The sequence below is a fragment of the Micrasema longulum genome, unplaced genomic scaffold (assembly GCF_059751315.1).
Source record: "Micrasema longulum isolate JH-2025_06_02 unplaced genomic scaffold, ASM5975131v1 h1tg002448l, whole genome shotgun sequence".
NCBI lineage: Eukaryota > Metazoa > Arthropoda > Insecta > Trichoptera > Brachycentridae > Micrasema > Micrasema longulum.
This window is the reverse complement of record NW_028279593.1, coordinates 382,482-397,957: the sequence shown is the minus strand read 5'-3', so window position 1 is coordinate 397,957 and position 15,476 is coordinate 382,482. Positions and strand designations below refer to the sequence as shown.

Genomic DNA, 15,476 nt, shown 5'->3' with positions numbered 1-15,476 from the left:
ATCTATCTCAATCTTTTATTTTTCTGCATCCAACATCACGAGATTCGCTATGCAACATTTTACATGGTAAATTATTTTAGCCGTTTCTCTACTGCCCATTTGCTCTATCTGTCCAAACCAACGCAGCACCCCTTTCTTAATTTTGTCTCAGCCTTACGCACATACTGACTATATCTGTACAATATATGGGTGAAAGTAAATAACCTGCAGGTGTCTATAAGTGCAGAATAACACTTTTCTTCTATCGCTAGGAGCGAAGGATGAATAGGAGCATCAACAGATTTAGCAGCTCCACCCGGTTTCATGTCTAGGGATTTCTTTTCACACTTCATGGGGAACAGAATCTTCACTTGATCATTCATCAACCTGTCAATATAAATTATATATATTAATAATATACACTTAAATCTAACCATAGAGGCAATATCCTATAAAGTAAAATGTCTCTTGTTTTTAAATATAGTTTTTATACAACATAAGCATTTATGTGTATCTAAATCTTTAAATTTAAGCAATAAAAGAGCTATGCCCTTTTAAATTGAATTTGTGAAGAGGTAAATAAGTTTTTTTCATTTTTATAACAGTTTTTAAGAGTGAACACTTTAATGGCGGTAATATGAATTAGTTCTAGTAGATTGAAATCTTTTGGACTATTTCTGATAAGATTATTTTGAAAACAAGATGTACAAATGTAAACTGAAAATCCTGACTATAAAAAGAAAAACATTTCTAGAGATATGGTATTTTGTGGTTCTTAAGTAATTTGATCACTCTAAATCTGAAGAGCTAAGTTTATTTTTTTTTTCAAAACATTTAATCAACTTACTTGTGAACTTCGGGTCCTAATCTCAGGTAGGCATTAGCGATATCATTGCTTACTATAAGTTCCTCCATTAGAAATTGTTTAGAAATAAGTTGATGCAGAAGTCTGTGTAAATCTCCTTTGGGCCAGCCTTTCGTTATTCCGTATGCCGAGTGGTTGTGATGATTATTATCTTTAACTTTCTTCATTGCATTACCGTTTAGCACGCATCCTATGTGAAGTAACGTGAATCTGTTGTATCCACTGCACAAGTCGCGCACGCAACAGATGATCTGCTTACACGTATCACTTAAGTCTACTACCTGTGTAGAAAATTAGTTGTTATTATCTGATGCATTTTTTATTCTTTACATAATATTTAGTTAGACGGTTGAATAATAATATTACTTATTGACAAAAATTATATTTTAAACAAACAGTTACCTTACTTATATATTTCTTTATTTATTAATTTCTAATTTTTATAAAGTATTCTCACCAAATGATGTAACCCTTACCGAGGACACTTTAAAATGTTTTTTTTTTTTACAAATGATAATACTACACATAGAAAACTTTATATACGACAGAAAATTTTTAAAGTATCAAAACAATATTACCCATTGTCTTAAAACACTATATATATCGCACCTTCGGTGCAACAAAGTCACACCAGCTAATTTTTTCATTTTACAGGAGAGGACTTTTAAAAAAAAAAAAGGATTAACCCGCTAAGCCTCTATTTAGAGACTTGTCAGCAGGTGGGAAAGAGGGGATATGGAAGGAGGTTATGAAAAATACACCACAACACCCAGACCAATTAAAAAAAATATTTCTTAAATTTTTTCTTGCAACTGGCGGGAATCGAACCCGCCACGCCAGTTTCACAGTTAGCCGTCTAACCAACTGCGCCACGGCTGTTTAAGTTTTTTTTTGCATTTATTGCCTTGTTACTGGATTTCTATTTGCAGTAAGAAAGGTTTTAAATCTTGATAAAATATCGTTTTTGCTATAGTTTCACGTTAAAAGCTTATTATGAATTATTAAAAAAATGCCAATAAAAGACATAACAAAAAAAAGTGTCCGTGCGATATCCGATGTCCGTGTCTTCAACTTTTCTCTGTAACTATAAAATAACTGTGCATTCACATAAGTATTGTAATGAAGCAGATATTTCAAAATAATAATTGGTTTGGTTGGACAAATAACATAATCCATTTTTTTACAGCCTTTTTAAACATTTTTTTTTATTTTGTTTATTTTAATTGTTTTAATGGCAGCGAAAGTAAGTAAAACATTTAATTACACAATACCCGTAGCCCCTTTGACCAAAAGAGGAATAAATTTGTATTTGTTTGAATTATCTTTGTGTCGAGGATCTTGTGATTATATTATTGGTATGTGGTGTATTGTTAGGGATATGTGTGTTGTTGTATAGTTATATGTGTTGAGTAAGAGTAGTTTTTGAATGCGTAAGTGAGAATTGTTTTGGCGTCATCATAAACATTGAAGACTGGATTGAGTGATGAAATACCGAGCTAATTTACCATGGTTCAAAAATCGAGATTGACTTCAAATCGCATCAGTAAAAAATTTGATACATAAAATCACAATAGTGTGGCAAGTTTGAAAATTGAAAAATGATCTGGACTCCGATGAATTATATCCTTCCAAACTCAGTACCTGATCCCACTTTCCTCATCATATACATAAGTATTTTTTATTAATAAGTTTATATGTGCAAGCTTTATCTGCCCATTAAAAAACAACTGTAATTTAAAAATAAAACTATGTATTTTATTTTTTTCTAATTTTGTACAAATTTTTCTTTTGACTAGTCTGTTTTTTGGTTGGTTGGAAGATATTACTTTTAGCAATAATAGTGCACTTATTCTTGTACTTGTTTTAAATAAATTATGTTAAGTGGTTAGTACTGTTTTACCATTAAAAATTAGTTAGCTACAAACAATGTTATTTTTTTTAAAAGCACTAGAAAAATCAAATAGATCATCATTACGAACAGTTTTTAAAAATTTTGCCTACCTTAAAATCTTCACCACGCAAGCAGTTGTCACATGATGTGGAAGGAACAGCTTGACACTGCTCTTTAGTAAAAATTTCCCCAAAGTATGTCAAAACCTGCGCCCTTCTACACTCTGTTATATTCTCACAAAAGTCTACCATTCTCATCAGGTTATTGATATGGATCTTTTTAGCTTCGGGATTGGCGTTTCGATCCACTGGAATAAATCAAATGTTAATAAATGATAAATGGTATATTTCTAAACTTTTTCATTACATATCATTATTCATTTAATAGTAAATTAAGAGCTTGAAGCTGAGGCGTGTGCATCTTTTGCACCTGGTTACAATATATTGGGTGTTAACATAAGATGTGCCCGTTTTTTTACAAATTAAGAGGACAAGAGGACACAACAAAAAAAAACACAATAAAATTAGTTGATGATGTATTCTCTTCATTATTTCACAATAAATTCAACATATACTGCGCAAATAACGCGAGCAGCTTTGGCAGCTTTATTATCTCGATTGAACACAAACGGAAAAGGGCGTCAAAAATGCTCACTTTTGTCTACCTGACATTCTATTTTGAAGGCTTGTAATCAAATAAAATTATACATATAACGTAAAAGCAAACACAATTTCTTGTAGAGCAGAAAATTTTCTTTCGAATGACATAACCTTTACCGTTTTGTTTTATTTTTGGTGCTCATTATTAAATTTGGAAAAAGACAGACACAACTTATGTTAACACCTAATATACGTTTCTCATTGTTTTTTTTTATTTTTTTTTATTTTCTTTTATTCAGGAAACATACAGTACAGTTACAAAGTTTAATATTTTACACAATTGGACTTAATTCTAATGGACCAGTGAAGTTTCCATATTAAAAAGCAATTAAATCTAATGTTAATTATGAAAGTATAAAAAAGAGAAGGAAAAAGAAAACATAAATGAAAGTTGTTTAAAAATTTAAATTTAAGTGAAAAAAAATATATTTTATTGTTGTTATCATCTAACAGAACAAATTAAATTACACTGACCACTTCCCCAGCAAGATTGTTCTAATAAATTCTGAATAAGAAGTATAAAATTTTCAAGTATTTTCAGGATTTGCCAAGTAAGTGAAATAATTTAGATGAATTCCATCCATATCAATAAAGGTTTCAGCTCTTTAGTTTCTCTTACTTAACAAAAATTGACAGGTGGAAGAATTTAAGAAATATGGATGTTCAAACAAAGGCAAAATTGTGAATGTTACAGGGTGTAATGTGGCCACTCAAACTAGCCAATGATGACAGATTATAAGCCCATATTCCCGTTTCAAAAATGTCATCTGGGTTTGTTATATATGTAAATTAAAATTATGTAATTCATAGCCTCATTTAACACTGGATTCAACAAATGCTTTGATAATGTGATAAAATAGAAAGGTGATATTTTTAATGATTTAAAAATAATATGCATGCATATAAATCACACTTACGGTCTAAAAGTTTTTTATATCTTATTGTGTCCGAATAATTGTAGAAAACAATGCAAGTCGCCAACTCTCCGTCTCGCCCCGCACGACCGGACTCCTGGTAATATCCCTCTATGGACTTGGGAAGGCTGTGATGGATAACAAATCTAACATCTGGCTTATCAATACCCATCCCAAAAGCTATTGTAGCACAAACCTTAAAAAAATACACATTGATACTGTATTATTTTTTATTAATTTCTTTAGATAGTTTATATTACATGGTATACAAACTAATATTCAAACTATCTATATATCTTTACCTATATTAAACATCTAGATTACTACAGTGAACATGGCGCTTAAATTATTTACATTCTTTTCACTTATTGTATTTTTTTCTTATAAAACTTACAAAACATTTCAACCTGTGGAACTTAGAATAAACATAAAACTCCTTTTTAAAATTTTGTTTTATTTCTATTACAAAATTATTTTTTTGTCTCAAGTTCATTACAATAAGCTCCAAAGATTTCACTTGGTCTCTATGAAACTCCGGTTTTCTTTCGACGCAAATCAATATTTTGCCTTTCAAAAACTTGGCTGAATATTTTAAATAGAAAAATCCAAATCTACATTAAAAGCCCCTTTCTACAGGACTTGTGGCCTCTATTCAGATCTGCACATTGCAAAAACAAATTTTAAGCTTAAATCAATAGATACTTTAAAAAAATTAATTGTTTATATAAGATTGTGTTATTTAGAATTTACATTTACTTCTTTTAACACCCCTAACACTTTCAGTGCACCTCAGTCTACATACAGTCATACAGTCCACTTGTCAAATTGTGACGGTGATAGGGTATGTCAGTTCCTTAGCTTGTTAGTAGGCCAGGAGAACCAAGTCTGATCGGGCAAACTAGAGCTGTCACCGCCCCTCAATCAGCCATTCTATAACAGCTCATACAAAGACACCCTCATTCAGACATCTACCAAAATCTACAAAAGGTGAAATTAAAAATTTCTTACCACACTGAATTTCCCATTAAGCCAGTTAGTTTGAACCTTTTCTCTGTGATTGTCATTCAGACCGGCGTGATAACTTTCTGCAGACACTCCATTCTTCTTCATGAATTCTGCTATTTTGTCACATTCGCTCCTAGAGAGACAGTACACTATGCCTGATAATCTGTAAAATAAGTTGCGGCCATCTTACAATAAATACAAAATCTTGTAAATAAATACAATACACTAGTAACGAGTTGCACAGAAATAAATTGAACTAAAGAAATATGTAGATCTCTTTCTCACGTGAATGTTTGCATGTATATTGTGATTTGTTATCTCTTTATTTCCAATTGTTGCGGGCAATACAGTATTTGCTATATATTAGATGCCGTGATTCTTTGAAAAAAATGGTTTAAACAACAGTGTGCAGTCAATATATTTATGAAAATATTATATATGTAAGTAAAAATTCCCAAAAATATTGACACTATCATCATTCCCTTTCTGCACCTAATGATGCATAGGGCACTGCATTGGTACACCGTCCGCAGCGTATCTTGATCATTTTTGTTACATGAAGGTAAGATGATCAGTCTTACGCTTCAGGTGCCAGTCCAGAACTATGAAATATTCTAGTGTAACAAATACCTTTTAAAATAAATATTTCGTGTCAACCATGTCAGGAATTGAACCCGAGACCTCTTGCATGATAAGCAAACGCGCTAACCACAACACCACGAGGCCGACAAGAGTATGTCTTTTCAAAAACTATATTTTGTATCAATGATCAAGCATACTAAAAATGAGCCTCAATGTAGAATATTTTCAAAGAACTTATTCAAGCCCCTAATATATATAAAACATGTGCTTTGTGAAAAAGCCTATTACGAGATTATTGAGTAATCGGATAACATCAGTGCACGGAACTGACATGGAATGTTTTTAATCTGATTTAATTGTTTTTTGATAATATTATTGGCTTATAATAAGTGCACATATACATGCCTACATTAAAAACTACTACTGCTATGAGCTAGTATAGGAATAATGTGTCTATTTACTATACGTTACTGATTTAAATATACTGTAATTCTATTGTATTGATGTACCAATAGGGGATAAGTTTTATTTTCAAGAATACAGTCCATCCATTTTGAAAGTAACATATTACCTTGGGAATTTCGATACTATCAGATCTCTGATATCTTGAAATGCAGATCCTGGTTTCTTTGGAACGACACTGTACTTCAGATTGGGTCGGTTAAAACTGCTAATGAACCACTTGCAACGTTCCGGAGCAATCTGTAGTTGGTAGAGAATGTCAACACGGACCCGCGGATTTGCTGTCGCTGTTAGTGCGATGATTGGTACGCGGGGAAATCGACTTCTCAATACTTTTAATCGCTTATAGTCCGGTCTGCAAAATATAATTACGTAAAGCATGGGTACCCATTAATAAAATGTTCATGATCATGAAAGAGTGAAAGAGCTCTTTTATTAAGGAAGCCTTAGTATTATTTAAAATATAATAAAAAGGACTGTTGTGAGCTAATCTTTATTGCTGATTAAAGCAAATTCAATGCTATTATATTTCTACAGATAAAAATATTTAAAAAGCTTCCTTTGACTTCAACCGGAAGGTCTGATTTTCAATGACTCTCACGTAACTAGGATCTTATTTCTCCGGAGGATCAAATGCTGGCCTAAAATTCACCATTAGTTATTGTTGATATATACAATCAGAGATTTAAAATAAACCTGATTTCAATAATTATGTAGTTTTACATAATGAATTAGCAGCTATGACAACTCAAATGAAAGACAGCTCGACTTTTCAAAAAAAAAAAAAATATCAGCCTTTTCAAGCACATTAGTAAAAAGAGCCTTAAAAGCATTTTTTTCATTTCGATTTTGACAATTGCCCAAAAAGAGTGTTTTTAGCCAATATTTTTTATTTAGACAATTTGTTCATATAAACAAACGAAGATGGTTCTTATATTTTGATTCCATTCAGAAAATAACATTTTGTTTACATACCTAAAATCATGACCCCACTGAGACACACAGTGAGCTTCATCAATCACAAATCTTGCTAATTTATCTCTTGTATATAACGAGTCTAGCGCATTTTGCAGCTTCGAGGAACATGAGATTTTTTCTGGAGTTACATAAAGTAGCTTTAACTTTGGCTCTCTGAATGATAAATCATGGTAAATTTCATCTGTTACCTGAGCTGCGGGTATCTAAAAAATATTGGAATTATTTTAGCAAACGGAATATTGTATCTAACATAAAAAAAACTCATAAAATGTACCTATTGTTAATTTCAAATTAATAACTCTAAACACACATTATATGCACATAAAGTGGATTACACTTACATCAAGTGAAAGCAGTTTGCAAACTTGATCCAAAATAAGACTTTTTAAAGGTGATATGACTATTGTTATTCCTGGTGTAAGAATTGCTGGCAATTGATAACAAAGAGATTTTCCTGTAACATGAAATAAGATTAATGATTACCTTACCTGTATGTTAGATTTCACAATACATATAATATTATAGTGAAGATAATATTACCTCCTCCAGTTGGCATCAGAACAAAACAGTCATATGTTGATAATGTGGCATTTATCACTTGTAATTGATTTGGTCTGAAAGATGAGAGACCGAATTTCTCGGAAAACTGTTCCATCATCATGGATGAGTGTGGATAATTGTACCCATCAAATTCACCTTTGAAAAAATCCGTTGTTAATTGACATAGACATATTTGATCAGAGTTAAAACAATATAAAATAATAATTTAGAATAGGGTTGTAGTCATGTGGATTGCATTGCGGACTCACAGATCAGAGGTCCGAGGTTCGAACCCCACTCTCCCCCTTCTTAATTCTCATTTTCTAATAGTGAGTTATTTACAACTCGTTGAAAATGGCCCCAAAATTGAAATATTTGGGTGAATTGTAATAACGCAAATATTTATTTTTACTTTAAAAAATATATTTCTAACTTATTTTGTCTCACCTGTTACTCCGTGATTTTTAACATTGCTGGGGAAATTACCAATACCATTATATTTGTTTTTATTTGAAGTTTTTTGAAAAGAAACTGCTGTGTTTTTTGGAGTTTCCGGGGTGGGTATAGAATCAATTTTGGAATTCTGATCTTTATTTATCTCAAAATTACCGCAGTCTGCAAAATCTTCGATTCTATATTCTGGCCATCCGTCTTCATCGACAAATGGCAGTGACATCGGTGGAGAATCATTTCCCATAGACTGATTCATGTTTTGGTTCAAAGATTGGCCCTTTTTCCTATCTATCCAATCAAAAGATACGTCACTAACTAAATCAGGTTCTTGTAAGCTATTTTCATAGTCATCATTGGTTTTGTTGTGATTATAAATTTCGTGAAAATCTTTCGGCTTTAGGGTCCTAGAATCTGAATCTAATTGTATGGGAGTAATCTTAGCACAAGGCTTCATTATACTCATTACTGGATCTTGATTGAGTGGTTGGAAGGGTACAGAACTGTTACATAAGTTGCTTGTTTTAGCGACAGGAGTCTCACTTTCTGGCAAAGGTTTTAAGTTCATACTTGCTATTTTTATTCTCTCTAAAGTACTGGAAGGAACATCTCTCACGGGGGAATCAATAGCAGATGAAGAATCGAGACTATTGAGTTTAGAAGGTCTTTTAAAGACAAATTTGCCCTTTGGTTTAGTTGGATTTTTATTTGAATCAATATTATTTACATCATTGGAGACAGTGTCTATTGATTTACGTTGACAACTGAGAAGAGATGGACTTGGTGGTCTGTTACTTAGATTTCTAGAACATGTGCCATAAATTTCATCTGATAGTTTTGGTGCTGATGTAACGGGGCTATCAGTGATTACGATAGGAGAATTAGTACTTTGTGAATTATTAAATAAATAACTATCAAACTGGGATTCTTTTTTTTTGGAATTCGAAGGAGATTTAAAATTGAACAGCCTTTTTGGTGGAGTACTTGGGATAAAATCTTCGTCACTATCAAATGATTTTTGGGGAATGTCCTTACAGATATATTCATCACTATCACCATTTTGTATCTTAGGGCTGATTTGAACGGATGTGGTTGTTAATGAATTATCTTTAGCACTCTTTAAATTAGTGATGGCCTTGCTTTTTAAATTTATCAAAGCGAATAACCGTTGCCGGAGACTTTTAAATTTTATGTAAATTTCACTTTCAAAACCAGGAAATTTATCTAATATTGACAGAGGTATATTATCAAACGCAGCGACTGTCGTTTGCAAAATTTCTTGGTACGATGATTCACAAAACTTTAATGATTTTTCTAATTCTCCTACAGTTGCCTGAAAATATAAAAATATATGGTCATTTAGGCAGAACGGTGAATGTTACATAGTATGTTAAGATAACTTAAACTAGCCGATGACAGGTCATATAAATGCATGGACTCCAATTATAATTATTATTATAGATAGCCTATATAGCACTATTTTCATAATAATATAAAAAGTGAATATATGAATATTTATTTTAGTTTTTAATAAAACAACATTAAATGCTATGGATTTATCCAAATGATTTAGAGAACAAGTGGGTTTTAAGTTTTTTTCCAAAATATCACTCCGCTCTCATAGTTTTGCACTTCTGCTGGGAGAGAATTCTATGTTATAGGAGCTGTGAACGCAAATGTGCGTTCATGGAATTTAATGCGCTGCTTGCGTACAAGTATAATGACTTTTCCAATTGCCGTAGATGTAGTGATCTAAACGTTCTTGTTGAGATCTGAAAATCTTGATCAAATCTCTAGAAGCTTAAAACCGGTATAAGTCTACTAACATTGGAACACACGCACAATATCGTGGATTAATCCTTTTCAAAATTTTTATTCGATTATGAGTGAAATAAAAGTGACTTAAAAAATAACTTACCTTATTTGACATATTTAAAAAATTATTTGCCTTAGTCTCTTCAATCCACCCTAATAAAGAGCTATCCATCTTCAATGATTTTATTTTAGTCTTTCGTTTGGGAGGATTCTGTGATGCATTTATTTGCTGAGAGTCATTCCCTTTTTCTTTGTTAATTTTATTTGATTCCGTAATACTAGCATTTACAGAATCACCACTGTCAATGCTTATGATGGATGAATTACTTTTATTATTAAAACTGTTATTAGAATTATTTTTATCAGTTTGGCATGTCAAATCCATTGAATCATCTTCCTGTTAAAAAAAATATAAAAATAATACCAGAAATTCAAATAATAATTGCATTACCACATGACATTATTTAATTAGGTATATAATGAAAGATAAATAAATAAATAATCTGTGTAAATGAAAATACTACATAGAATGAACATAAAAAAGTGAATATTTGTGTGTGTACGGGAAATAATAACGGTTTATTAACATAACAATTTCTATAATCTAATACATTTTTTTGATTATAAAATAAAACATAAATAATAAAAATAATAAATTTCGTCAATTTTTACAGTGTCGTTTTCGTGAGTAATCACTTCAAGGGCGCTGTACATTATACTTAAATAAAAAAATAAGGTCTATCTACCGGCCAACTCTTAATTACAACATGACACCTACTCATAGAATTCAGAATAGTCCAGAAGGAGTGTAGCATCATATTTGAATACATCAGACTTTCCACTTTCACCGCGCGCATACGTGAAATTGCCGCGCAATGTTGCCAGATCGCGAAAAATATAATCATAACACAAATATAATTATATATATTTTTAAAAGAAATTTGTTAATTTCACAATTAATTGTTAGTACACGCGGAAACATTTATTGACACAACAAAGTAGATAAGTAAAGAGTCATTTAATAAGAGTAATTTAATTATGAACTTTGAACTTAAAAAATAAAACAAATTTTATTTTACATAAAACAGATATTTTTATATCTTGTTAAATAATATTTGATTTTTTAAAGATAATGTCAGTCAAATGTCCACCACGGCGTTGTTTAATCCGGGAGGTCCAATTTTCATTAGTTTTCTCATTAGATGAGCAAAGAATATAGAACTAGAAAGAATATAGAACTAAAACTTGAAAAAAAATGTAGTAAACATCACAATATGAGAATATTGGAACAATATCATATAAGACATTCTAAAACGAGACAAGGACAGTTGAGACTAATAAAACGGGGACTGAAATTATACAATAAACTTCCAGACAAAACTAAATAAAAGACTCGGACAACCTTTACAAAAAATGTTAAAAATATTATCATTAACGATAGAATATTAATTTAAAAAAGAAAAATTATTTTGTTAAATTAATGTAATCTGTAAGGGTTTATAAATAAACAAATTTCAAATAAAAAAATATTAAAAAGTAACAATTTTGTTTTCTTCGACAATCTGACAGACGAAAAAATAATTAAATGCAGATGAACAAGTAATGCATTTGTTACTTACACGTGAAATGTGATCCCATTCTGTTTCTTTAAGATTTCAGCAGTATTTCTACACTTTAAAACGACACAACACGGCATAGTTGAATTTAAATCGGGAGTTGCGTACTGAGCGACGTCTACAAAGAAACTAAAGGGTCGAAACATAATACTACTCCTTTAAGAGTAGTTTAGTCGCCTTCTGTTTGATGCGCATATGTGGTTTCTGGACTATTCTTAATTCTATGCACCTAATATTGTATTTTTACTATACAAGTTTAATTATCTATATTATTATTTTTTAAGATGTTTAAGTAATTCTTCTGACTTCAAGATACACTTCATTCCACAGAAAAGGGCCTGGTAGGATTTTAGTTACTTGAGTTAGTTAGGGATGATTAAATCTTTAAATTTCATTAAAAACATATTATTTGTCATCAGAGTTAAATTTTATTTCAGCATTCCATTTATCTGAAATCCTAATTCGAGTTGTGAAAATCATTGTGTATCAAGATGGAGGGTATTCATTACAGATGTCTAGCATTATACTTTAGAAGAAAGATATAATAAAATAAAGAAAGCAAGTTTTTTTTAACTGTAAAACATAAATTTAAAAAAATTGTTTCATTGTTGTGTGGATTGGAGGAAGATGCAGTGCAGAAAGAAGGCGCATCTCCTAGTTAAAGAACTTGAGTGAGTGGTTCCATTGCAGCATTCAGTCCTTGTTCAGGGCAGCTGCCAACAAAGTGCGAATTGCTGCAATGATATCCAACCCCATCAGGGAGAGGAACAATAAGAAAATTGTAAAATAAATTAGGTACTTACCCTGTCTGCCTTAAAAATATTGTTGGGAACGTTAACATTATGTTTTTTTCGAGATTCTGTAGTGGTCTTTATATTGGGAGACTGCTTTTTGTAACTAGAATAATGGTCAAGATTATTGCATTCTGTGAATGCATCTTCATCATTCATGTTTACTTTTTTACGGGGCTCCTTAAAATAAAAAGCAATAAATTAGATTTATTTATTATAGAAATAAAAGATGAATGATACCTAATTCCACAAACTTGGAATAATCAGTAACTGGTTTATCATCACTTCCTCTACATTCATACATCTTCTTATGCACGCGTGCAGATATTCCGACTTTTGACAAGTCCATCTTGAGGTGTTATCCCATATCTTTCTCGGTCTTCTCGTTTCTCCTTCATCATAACAGTTGACAGTGTATATTGTATGTGTAGATTTTAGTCGTTCTAAAAATTTATTTTAGTGTGCCAATATGTCTTCTTGCTCATACTGATCATCGTGGTTTCGGATGTGACAGGGTTTAAAGAACACCCTGTATAGAACAGTTTTTACCATCTATACATATAGTCTATGTATAGATGGTAAAAAAGTTATTTAAAAAAAAAATATTTATCCCACAATTTGAAATCAGTACCTACATACAAAATATTAAATCGTATAAAAAGGAACGAACAAAAATTTAAATACCTTAGAAATTGATGCAGTACTTTTTTTGGTATCCCATCCCCTTTCGATTGTTGTATTCCCTTAAAGATCATTTTTATCACATACTTATTATTAACATATTACAACAGAGATGAAGAACATTTAAGATAAGGTATTATAGAAGTCTAGGCATCTACAGGGCATACTGTCATTGGCTGGTTTAAGTGGCCATTTTACACACTGTGTAACATTTACCATTCTGCCCATATTTGAACATATATATTCCTTCAATTCTTCTTTATTTTTATTATTGGTTATACTAAATATTAACTAACATTCAATACAATTTTGAAAATCGCATTCCTGACTAAAGTGCATCCCTGAGCAGAGTTTGACATTTGCTAAAAGAATTCTTTATTTGAAAATAATTTATTATTTTATGTTTTGGAATTCAAACATAAACAAAGACTTAGGTACCTACTTAAATTCAGTATTTGAAAATGAATTATTTTAAGTTCTGGAATTCAATCATAAACAAGTACCTAGGTACCTACTTAACAATGAAAAGTTACAACATCTTTTTCACGTTTATCCGAACGGTTTATACTAAACATTTTTTAGTAAAGTTTTGTAAGTATACTTAATTATGTTTAATCTTAAGAGCAAACGCGGTCTGACTTTTCTTCATACAAACATATTCACGTATTTTCTCCCTGAATTATGGCACTGAGAAATGTTTTTTTTTTACAATAACAACAACAAACTATCACGCCGTTTACCCGTAAGGGTAGGCAGAGAGGATAGAACGCCTCATCACTCTATCTTTGTATTCAGATTTCGCTTCCTCTACATTCATAGATCTTCTCATGCACGCGCGTCGATTATTCCGACTTTTGCCATATTTATCATCAAGTATTTGTTGAATTTGATCATGCCATGTCTTTCTCGGTCTTCCTCTATTTCTGCATCCATGAACATTCGCATTGTAAATATTTTTAGCCATTATTTCATTGTCCATTCGCTCTACATTTTCAAACCAGCGCAGAGCTCTTTTTTACAAATTATAGACATTGACCATTGGCGTGTCCCTGTATTATTTTGTTTTTTTTTAAAATTGTTTACTATGGGAACTAGAACCATCAAAGCCCGTAAAAAGCGCAGTTTTATCTGCTGTCTTCAGGCGCACGGTATACAAATAGAAATATTTTTAAAAAACGCAAAACATACCAACACAGAAAATAAAAAATAACAAAATCGGTTCAGTTTTGAGGTGCGGAAAACGATACAGCGAAACATACATTTTGTCTATTCTAATAAAAGGTCTGATATGCAGTTGTCTTTTTTGCACAGTATCGGGGAGGCATCTGCAACACAGTGACAGGAAAACAATGTTTGAACACCTATTTATCAAAATTCTTTGTCCTCACAATTATTTATCTAAACCGAAACACAAAAATAATAATGTATACATTCATATCTAATTTGGAGTAAATACAGTAATTGATATCAAACTATCGATTGTGTTCATTTAATCTACTAAGCAAGTACTCAAATCTAGCAATAGCAAAGCATTGCCGGGTTCAGCTTGTTTAATATAATATTAAATTACCATTTTCTAAGAAAGCATTTAAATCCAGTTTCCAAGATTCCTTTTTCTTTTCTTCAGAGGAGCTGGTTGACGGCGAAGAAGAGGCACTATGAAAGCAAAATCGTAGCTATTTTATTAAACAAAACTTTTTAATCAGTTGCAACCATACCCCTTTATTTTGTGAAATTTTAAAAATTACCTTTCGTTTTTTGATTTGATAAAAGAAAACATTGATGATTGTTTTTTAGGCAAACTTAGAGATTTTCCAGAGGACATTTTTGTAGATTTAACTGTTAGTATATTAACTTTATGTTGTTTTCACAGGATACAATACATATAATTATAAAATATATACGATGAATATTATTGAACTGACAGTATGTCCATAAAATAATAAATGCAACTTCGAGTAGATCGAGTTGTTAAAGCATTCAAAGAATGGAGTAAATAATATAAAATAACAAATAAAACACTGAATGCTCAACACGTTAATAAATATTTTTAACAAATTGACCAATCAATTTTTGAAGAAGCACAAAATTGAAATTCACTTAAGACTACTTTCAACATCCCTAATCTTTACTTCACAAATTATACTCTTAATCCTATCTCTACTTCATATTTAATTATTTTTACACATTAACTAAATTTTGACAATTTGACGTTTCATAACCATAGACGAATTCGGAAACAAAGACT

At 31.0% G+C, this 15,476-nt stretch overlaps 1 protein-coding gene across 3 annotated transcripts in view; it reads right to left on the bottom strand.

Moving 5' to 3' along the window:
* Blm (Bloom syndrome helicase) overlaps nt 1-15,476 on the bottom strand; it is a 21,432-nt gene extending 5,956 nt beyond the window's left edge. For 2 of the 3 annotated variants that reach the window (XM_088240408.1, XM_088240407.1), the window contains exons 1-15: nt 14,977-15,476; nt 14,799-14,884; nt 13,232-13,290; nt 12,560-12,727; nt 10,244-10,537; nt 8,323-9,658; nt 7,876-8,031; nt 7,677-7,789; nt 7,333-7,538; nt 6,467-6,712; nt 5,317-5,476; nt 4,312-4,504; nt 2,846-3,042; nt 827-1,125; nt 205-366 (exon numbers count right to left, since the gene is read on the bottom strand). In XM_088240408.1, the coding sequence (XP_088096534.1) occupies nt 205-366; nt 827-1,125; nt 2,846-3,042; nt 4,312-4,504; nt 5,317-5,476; nt 6,467-6,712; nt 7,333-7,538; nt 7,677-7,789; nt 7,876-8,031; nt 8,323-9,658; nt 10,244-10,537; nt 12,560-12,727; nt 13,232-13,290; nt 14,799-14,884; nt 14,977-15,053 (3,752 nt within the window). In that variant the 5' untranslated portion in view covers nt 15,054-15,476. The remainder of the gene's footprint in view (nt 1-204; nt 367-826; nt 1,126-2,845; nt 3,043-4,311; nt 4,505-5,316; nt 5,477-6,466; nt 6,713-7,332; nt 7,539-7,676; nt 7,790-7,875; nt 8,032-8,322; nt 9,659-10,243; nt 10,538-12,559; nt 12,728-13,231; nt 13,291-14,798; nt 14,885-14,976) is intronic. The other variant, XM_088240409.1, reaches the window with a different exon arrangement.